Raw genomic sequence first — 9,773 nt, forward strand, 5'->3', positions numbered from 1 at the left:
TTTCTTAAGAGATTTTGTCTGCAGGGCTTCAGACCGGGCAGGCTTATAAATAATATAATAGTCGACACCACCCCGCTTAAGCTGATTTTATTTGAGACATTTTAAGAATAACTCCCCGAAAATAATATATTTCCAAAATATGTTCAAAAATGGCACTTGCCGCATTCACAGCGAACATATTTGATTCTATACACACTCCCATGGGCTTTAGTTCCGTTTTTTACAGCCTTTGGTTTCTTTGGCTCAGGAGCCTTCAAACACTAGCTTGAGACATTGTCAATGACATCTATGATCAGTCAATTGGAGTTTTCTAGTTTTACTTTCTTTATATTGACAATTTGGATGTATCCTTCAGCCTCCACTGGAAAGCATAAGGGACTATTTTAGATGCAAAAGGTAAATTCTGTCAACCAACAACTATTTCTTTATTGCGCCTCTGCAATGTATGCACTAAGATACCTTTTAAGCCAAGTCCCTTTAATTTTAGTCAAATTAAATATTATACTTAGATAAATGGGCTTTCAGCCAGAACACTTCATCCATTAATCTGTTCTGTCATTCATATTTTTCTTCCACAGCACACAAGCTTATACAATAGGGTATATTGGGTCAGTCCCCTTCAGCAAAAAGTAGCCCCTAGAGTACAAGACACTATTGAACCAATGGGTACTTTTTTGAGAAATGAAAATATATACCATTTTGCCTTTTTTTTTTAAACATTTGCGAGGTCTCAGCAGCTTCCCTTTCGCTGCTAATGTATAATACATTACTTTTTAGCAAACAAAGCATCTAAAATGCTGTCCATGCTTGACCATATAAAGGTGGCTACCTATGTTTGTGACAGCCTACTCAATGGCTTTGCCAATATTTGTTATTAAAATGTGGGAGAACCTTTCTTAATTCGATCATCAGTGACATTATAATTATTCTTCTGATAAAAATCAAAACCTATTAAGAAACTACTATTTAGCTATAAGATACAAACTCTGGTCTTAGCTTAGCAGGGATCCACCTTTCACAGGTTGTCACTCACTATGCTTACATTTCTAAAACTCACAATCATAGATTGGATTGAAATGTACACATTCTTCATTGGATCTGCCTGATTCCTCAGTCTTTTCTGTGAAAAGGATAAAATTTAAGACCGGTACACTCGACTAGTTGTTATTTACAGATCCTAAACTGGTTGAAGCGAATACCTTGATTTTGTTGGATGGCGCTCAAAGTTTACTTTAAATTGTTTGCAAGTCCTGTCCTCTGCCTCGAGTTGGCTGCAATTCAAGCTCCAAACATTAGACTGGCAAACACTCATGGCTGCTACCTTGGAATGGCTGTTGTTTACGCACGACTTAGAACAGGGTGCTCCGACGAGTAGCGCAGAGGTACCGGTAGCTCTCCAGCTAACTGTGAGTAACTCGGTATGTGTAGCCCATCCTAGGTTGAAGAAAGGTTTTTGTGCTGATGAATTGGGTAGGTTTCCAAAATTTACAATAGATATATTTAAAAATGAAATGTGTGTCTCTTCAGAACGGATAGCTGATGTTTGCAGAGATATTATATTTAAGGTTGACATTTAAATGGTAATTCGTGCTGCATTGGGGAGTCTTTTTATTAATGTTCTCTATTGGGTGTCATGGACATTGAGTATATGACTGCTATTGTAGAGGTATTCAAAATTAAAATTGATATAGTTTTTTTTGTACATTATTCTGGTGACCTTGTCTGATGCACTGAGGTGGTGACTGCAAGTAATTCTATATGCAATGGCCACTAATGGAATCTTGTCTGATGTGGCCACCTTTGCAACAATGATCATTTGGGTTAGTAGTGGCTCCAGGTGATTACAATTGGACATAAGCAGCTCTTAGTACAGAAAGGGTTGGAGAGCACAGACTTGGAATCTCTTAAACTCACGGCTACTCTTTTGAATTCTCAGGAGTTTACTGTGTGTATTGTATATTTCCTGAAAGTTTCTGACTATGCCTTGGATGGATTAACCCCTTCACTGCGGCGGCTATTCCGCCGCAGTGCTAAGAGGGCGGGGCGGCCGCGCGGCGGCCGCATGCTGGTGACGGAACTGCTCCGTCACCAGCCGCGGTTGAGCTGTGCTCATGACGGAGCGGTTCCGTCACGGCCCGCCCGCTCAATGGAACGCTCAGCGCAGGCACGGAATCCGCGCCGCGCAGGTGCGCCGAACGGGCCGTGACGGAACCGCTCCGTCATCCGCACAGCGCGACCGCAGCTGATGACGGAGTGGTTCCGTCACCAGCAGGGGACGGGTTAAAGGGAACAACAACTCCCTCAGATTGGTCGGTATCCATGACCCTTATTTTTGAGCGGTTAGAAGTCACAGGTCCTACCTTCAATTAATCATTATTTGCAGACCCTAGTTTACATTGTTTAGGATTCATGACCCCTCCCTTACACTGGCTGGATTTTGCAACAATTCGAACAGACCTATCATGAAAAAAGATGGAATTCACCACCCCTAACTATTATTGTTTAAAACTCAGTATCCCTGTGCTGGATCGGCTCACGACACCTACGCAGGATTAAGTCGGGCTTCACAAACATTAACTCTGATTCTTTGGAACTCAAGATCCCACTCTACATTGGTTGAAAATGAAATGCCTGTCTTTGATGAGTTGGAATTAATAACTACAAGCTTGGATTTGATGAAATTCCCAATCCCTTTAATGGACTGGGTCAAATTCATGATAGGTCTGTTTGACTGCACTGCAACACCTTACATCAGTTCAATGTTATGGCCACCAGACATTGACTTCTTGGTATTTCACGAGCACCATCTTGGATTGCTTGGAATTTACAGTCATTCCAGTGGAATGCTTGGAATTCATGGCCCTGGCGCAGGTCTGAAAATTCCAATCCATCCAAGATGGTGCCTTTAGATTTCCTTTTTAGTGCACACTCTTCACTGCATATTCTTCACATAAGAAATAATGTAAAATAGAGATCCTAAAGAGAAAATCTTTACTACTAAGACGAAGCTAGCATTAATACAGACCAAGCATTACCACATATTACCATAATTACATATTTTGCCTATGAGTATACTTGACACACCACAATATATATTTTGCATGGGGTAACTGATGAATTTTCTAAGCTTTATCTGGTCTCCTAGAACAGCATTCTAGTTTAACAAGCATTGGCAAATCCAATAGGTCTCGTATATGCAGGAGCTATTGGCTCTATCAATGTGTTTCAGCCACGTTGTAAACCAGCATGGCTGCAGTTCAACATGACCAAAAGTTAGTGGTGTAGAGGAGAGTGGCATAGAGTGGGGACAAATGAGGCAGAATGTTGTGGAGTGTTGTGGAGTGGTATGGAGAGTAGGGGACTCGAGTGTCGTACAATGAATGTGGCATAGGGGATCATAGAGAGGGGTGGCACAAAGTAGCGCAGAGTGGAGTGGTGTAAAGTGGACTAAAGTGGCATAGATGGAGTTGCATAGAGTAGAGTATCAGATTCAAATGGCATAGAGTGGAGTAAGGTGTCGTAGAGTGGAGGGGCAAAGAGTGTCTTAGAGTGTTGTAGAGTGGAGTGGCGTGGAGTGACATAGAGTGTAGTGTTAGCATCAGAGTGGAGGGTCGTAGAGTGAAGAGTTATAGAGTGGAGGTCCATAGAGTGGAGAGTGGGGGGTGGAGAGTGGAGGGTCATGCAGTGAAGGTTCATAGAGGGGAGTAAAGTGCTGCAGAGTGTAAGAGTGGAGTAGAGTGTGGTACAGGGAAGCGGCGTAGAAATGAGGGATGTAGAGTGGAGGGCGTATAGAGGAGAAAAGTGTTTATAGAGGAGAGGCATGGAGTAGCATGTAGTGGAGAGGTATGGGGGGTGGGTTGAGAGCGCTGTGTCAGAGTGGAATGTCTTAGAGTAGAGTGTGAGTGGAAGGCCATAGAGTGGAGTCAAGTATTGTAGAGTGAAATAGACTGTCACAGTGGAGTAGATTGTCACAGTCAGGGCCGGACTGCCCATAGCGGGCACCGGGCGTTTCCCCGGTGGGCCGCTAGGGTGGGGGCCGATTTTGGGCGCTTGGGGGTCGTTTTTGTTACAGGGCCGTTTTTGCAGCATAGCTGCAAAATCGGCCCCTGTAACAAAATCGGCCGAAACCGGCCCTGGCAAACAGCTCAGCCGCTGCCAGGGGGGTCAGCCAAGCTCTTTGCCAGGGCCAGTTTTGGTTCCCAGTCCGGCCCTGGTCACAGTAGAGTGTCAGAGTGGAGCAGAGTGCGGTAGAGTGGAGGGGCATAGAAATGAGGGACATAGAGTGGAGGGGTGGAGAGTGGAGTAAAGTGTTGTATAGAGAAGGGGCATAGAGTGTTGTAGAGTGGATTTGAGTGTCGTGGAGAAGCCTAGAGTGAAGTAGCATAGAGTGTTGTAGGGTAGAGTACCACAGAGTTGAGTAGAGTGTTGTAGAGTGAAGCGTCATAGAGTAGAGTGTCGTAGTGTGGAGTAAAGTCAACATTTGTAAAGCGCACAATCACCCGTAAGGGTCTCTAGGCGCTGGGGGCCGTCAGGAAGATTAAGCAAGCTATTGCCCAGAGTCACATGGTGCTGGACTGACCTGCCGCCGGAGCCAGGGATCGAACCCTGATCCCCAGATTCCAGCGTCAGTCGCCCTGGCCGCGGCGCCACACCTCTCCATAGAGTGGAGTTGCAAAGAGTGGAGAAGAGTGGAGTATGCATGGCGTGGTAGCTTACTGCCATTACAGACAAAACATTTTCAGTTGGAATTACCATTATATTTGCACAGGCATGCAGTTTTACTGATAAAACTATACAGCGTACTAACAATAATGTCTGGAATTGGCATCACTAGTGTATTGATTTCCTTTGATCGTATTAAAATATTTGTTTCCAGCACACTTCAGAATTATAAAAAATGTACTTCATTTGTACTTTCCAAATTCGGATATATTCTGAAATGTTTGCCCATTTCATTAACAGGTTTAATTAGTATTATGTGCTAGAAAAAAGCTTTTCCTTTCACACAACAAAATTGTCAGAAAACCCCTCTCACTTTGAAGTTAGAGAAAGAAAAGTAAACACTAAGCGCCATCAGAACACAGTCTGACATTTAACCTTTGTTTTTAATGCACAGCAAATGCGACAAGATAAGAACAAAATGTATAGGCCTGTTTCCCAACACAAGCACTTTTGGAAGAGTACAGTACACAGCTATGATCCACGGGAGGGACAAAGACATGCTAGACACCCTAAAACAAATAAAGCCAGAAAATAGAAAGCAAGCAAATGTAAGTTACAAACCACAAAGCCAGTGGTAAGCAATGCATTTGTAGGCCAGCTTTCAGAATGTCCCTAAGAATTCTATAAAACCAGACAGTTGTACTGTCTGGTAGGCTTCGACCTGAAAATGTAAATAAACGCCAAATCAATCAAAGATTGTGTGTAAACACGAACAAATCGATAGTAGGTGTTGCAAGTTTCACCCACTTAAAAATAAGAGATTAAGATAAAAACCAGACATGTTTATGTGAATTCCAGCCTAAGGGAAGGACTATCAGTTCCAAACAATCAGGAAGGGTTAAAAATCACAGCCATGTCTTGGACTGGTTGATATTGTGCATCTCTGCCTTAGATTTGTTGAAGTTCATGCCTTGTGTCTTGGATTGGTTGTAAATCACGTGACATTCCTCAAGTTAAATTTTTAATATGACTGATTGGTTGAAATCCACAGCCAGTGCATTGGATTGGTCGATATCCACCGGTGGTGTCTTGGAATGCTAGAAATGGGCCTCACCCAGCTATCACACACTTGTCCTTCGCAGACTGCTCAGGGTTAGGTTAATGCTTATCCAGTCCACACCATTCTCGGTCTGTGAGATATGACTAGGATTGATAACAACTGATCCATGGAAATTTCAGGATTGTACAAGAAGGGCGCAAACTTCCATACTATGTTGGAAAAAAGGGCTGTATACATGTTGCTCACGTAAAATTACACGTTGACTGATTTATCAATCTTTGTTGATTTTGTATCATGTTCCAAATTCTAGCTAAGAATATCACTGAAGAAAGCCAGGCTGTGTTGGTCTCTGTTCACATTGACACAGAAAAGGCCATTTGTAGCCTCAGCCACGTCTCAACTACAACGCCCGCTATAAGTGATAACATTTGGAAAGAAGTCATAATTGCAAATTTAGGTATAGGTGACCACTATGACGTTTCAAAGGACGTCAACTCGAGCTAATGATGGGGTGTCAACTACAGAGGCCCACAGAGGTTGTTCAAGGAGTATGAACTGCACAGCCGGATAGAGGTGACCAATATGGCGTTCGCCGTGCACAGCCCTGGTAACCACTATACCACCTCCTAATGCAGATCTGAGACTTCACTCCTGGGATAGGCCCAGGTTTGCCCGGGTTAGAGGCTGTGTATATGGGACTGTCAAGTCATGGTCCCTTGGCCAGTGCTGGACACCACTATGAGAGGGCCACAGAGGTGGTAGTTGTGAGACTACTTACCCACCAGTGTTGAGCAACTCTAAGGAGGAGAGATCCGAGGAAGTTGAAGGGACATGCCCTCCAATGCCGGTCTGCTGAACAAAGGAGAGATCCGAAATGTCATTTTTTAGGTCAAGCCTAGCGGCAGCGCGCATGCCCTGCTCGCTCTGTGAGGCATTCAGTAGTCGAATATGCTGTGTTAGCCTCGCCTTCTCTCAGCCCATATTTTTGATTGGCTGGTGTCATTGTCCTTGGTAAATGCTGGTTTCTGATTGATAATGAGGCTTGTTAGTCCCTCCTTATTACCACTGTGTTGCCATGTGTTATCTCCCATGAGGACTGGATCTTTTACTTGTGGCATTACACGGTCTCCTTCATAGGTCGGTAAGCACTTTCACTTTCACTTTAGCGGCCGTGCTTGTTTATTTAATGAATTTGCCGCGTGGGCCGAAAGGGAGCGTTTCTATTTATTAATCTAATAAGCATTTGCAATGCAATAGGTCTCATATTTACGTGAGTTTGAGCTATTGACTTTGCAACTAACAATTCCTTTTATTTTTGTTTTTGTTTTTAAAACATAAATAAATGGCCTTGTCATTTACAATGCCAATAACTTAACCTTGTGAAATTGCAAGACATATTGCATTGCAAATACTTGTTGAGACTAGGTGTCCACCAATGCTTGTCACCTCTAAGCAGGGTAGAGCAGAGGAGGTGACAGCTGAGACCAGGTGTCCATCTCGCTCTCTGTGGGATTGTGCATTTTTTACGCACCTCTAGAGATTCTGTAGTTTAGACATCGAGTCCTTGGCTTTTTACACAGCCTTTGAAAACACTATCAGTCGACCCCCATGCATAGAGACTGAAAACACACAGGGCCCGATTCACAGAACTAACTTAAGACAAAATCCTAAACTTACTACCATTTTGGTATTCACAGAAGGCACTTACTCATTTTGGTATTCACAGAAGGCACTTACTCATTTTGGTATTCACAGAAGGCACTTACTCATTTCGGTATTCACAGAAGTTAGGAGTCCTAACTTTAGGACTCCTAAATGCCTTCTGTGAATACCAAAAGTCTTAAAGTTAGGATTTTTCTCAGTTTAGGAGTAGTAAAGTTAGGACTCCTAACTTTAGGACTCCTAAATGCCTTCTGTAAATACCGAAAGTCTTAAAGTGAGGATTTTTCTCAGTTTAGGAGTCCTAACTTTACTACTCCTAAATTGAGAAAAATCCTAACTTTAAGACTTTCGGTTTTCACAGAAGGCATTTAGGAGTCCTAAAGTTAGGAATCCTAACTTCTGTGAATACCGAAATGAGTAAGTGCCTTCTGTGAATACCAAAATGGTAGTAAGTTTAGGATTTTGTCTTAAATTAGTTCTGTGAATCGAGCCCCATGACCCCTCACCTTTAAAGCCTGGAATGCTAGGCAGGGCAAAGCTTGAAGGGCCCATATGAAGAGCACACACGCTCACCTTCGAAGTAGCCCTGTCAGAAGATGGCACCGCCGCCCCAAAATGGGATCAGACCCCTGACGGGAAGAGCAAGGGGGCGCTGCCGTCAGGCTGTCAGACCACTACAAGGATGTGTACCTCCCTGTAGGCAAGAATACAGAGATAGTGTTTGCCCTGGGCAACTGATATCTTTTCCGCATAATTGTGTGTTTGACAGTCTCGCTCCCTAATCCAACATCTGCCACACAATCTACAGATTACAACAAAAAAGGTATTTAGAACAGATCGAAAATTACTTAAAAGTGCACCCACTTGGCACTAACAAGTGACAGACCCTTTGTAAACGTTAATGGCCACCTTTCGGTGGAGTATTTTACTGTATGTAATCTGTTTGATCGTTGTATTCGAGGGTCAAATCTGTACTATTTTGGTGAGACTTTTCCCCTCTCAGTATTGAGTGTTAAAACGATGGAATAGCGAAATAATGCTGTCCGAGAATGTGACCTATAATGTGCCTTTTCTTGGCGCGATATTTGGCCCTCTATTATAGCTCCTGGAAGGCACGGTGTTGTAGCTCAGCAAGACAGGCTCATCCTTTCACCATTCCACGGTTGATAAAAAGACTGCAACTGCTCTGGGAAACAATGCCAGCTGTTATTCAAGCCACAGGACGCCATTCGAGTTCGTCGCGCCTGTCAGAAACTCTAGAGAACATTCGTTTTAGCAGTCATAGCGCCTAGAAGCGCGCGCAGATTTAAAGGCGCTGTACTCACGGCTGGGCATCCCCGGTCTCTCGCTCCGCCAGGAAGTTCCGAGGCACGAAGCCCACCCTGCCCGTGCGCCGGCCGGCCCCGTCCACCGCCTCGGCCTTCCACCAGCCGCCGTGCCGCTCCAGCAGCAGCAGGAGGTCCCGGGCCCTGAAGCTGAGCTCTTCCCCCGTCCGCGCCTGGAAGTCCCAGAGGCAGACGTAGAGCTGGCCGAGCGCGGCCCTCCTCGCCGCGGGTGAGGGGGTGGGGGGTGTTTTCCCCGCGTGTGTGGGGGCCGCGGACACTGTTCTTGCCGGGGGTGTCGGGGTCACTTCCCCCAGCGAGAGCGGGTTCACGATGACCAGGTCCCCGAGGGGTTTGTTCGTCTCTTCATCCTTGCAGCAGCGCCAAGGGCAGCAGGCACAGCGTCTCCGCATGGCGAGGGGCGTCCGGGTGAGGTTACATGGCACAGCAGCGGGAAGGGTTCACGGATACCCCCGCCGCTAGGGGGCGTAGGGAGGCGAGGCTCCCAGGGCGTTCAGGGACAGGGCGCTCCTGCACCTGTCCTCTTGCCCCGGACCAGGCTCTGCCACCGACACTTCCTCATTCCAAGGGCTCCGCACTCGACAAGTTCCGCCTCTCTGGCCGCCCTGCCAGCTTACGAGGAAGGAGGGAAAGATTTGGTCAAGTTATTGACAGTCTGACAAAGAAAGAAGAACTCGAATTCTTGGCCAGAGCCGGTGCGTCAGCCCAGTCAGCACTGGTACCGGAACACACCTGAGAGGGCGGGGAATCCATCCCAGGGCACGCTGCCAGCCAGCTTTGATTTTTAGCCGACGGGGCGGGATCACCCTGACTTCACCTTTCATTTATTTATGTGTTTTTTATACAGCGCGCATACTTCCAGAGGTGTCAGAGCGCTTTACAATAGAGCGAAGTACATTACATAAGAAACTCCAATTACCATGGTAGAGGTGATAAAAGGTATGTCTGCTATGTTACTCATGGTGAGGGTTACATATTTACAAGTAGTTCACACAAAAAAAGAAATTACAAATTGCATACTAAAGTTGGAGCGATTGGGGTTGCAT

The 9,773-nt window shown here is 45.2% G+C and overlaps 1 protein-coding gene across 1 annotated transcript in view; it reads right to left on the reverse strand.

Annotated features, from left to right (window-relative positions):
- Nucleotides 1-9,490, reverse strand: part of PTK6 (protein tyrosine kinase 6) — a 178,317-nt gene extending 168,827 nt beyond the window's left edge. Inside the window, exon 1 of the mRNA XM_078651643.1 lies at nucleotides 8,710-9,490. Coding sequence (XP_078507769.1) covers nucleotides 8,710-9,119 — 410 coding nt within the window. The 5' untranslated portion in view covers nucleotides 9,120-9,490. The remainder of the gene's footprint in view (nucleotides 1-8,709) is intronic.
- Nucleotides 9,491-9,773: the final 283 nt, after the last annotated feature.

This window comes from Lissotriton helveticus, chromosome 7 (assembly GCF_964261635.1).
Source record: "Lissotriton helveticus chromosome 7, aLisHel1.1, whole genome shotgun sequence".
NCBI classification, from domain to species: Eukaryota; Metazoa; Chordata; class Amphibia; order Caudata; family Salamandridae; genus Lissotriton; species Lissotriton helveticus.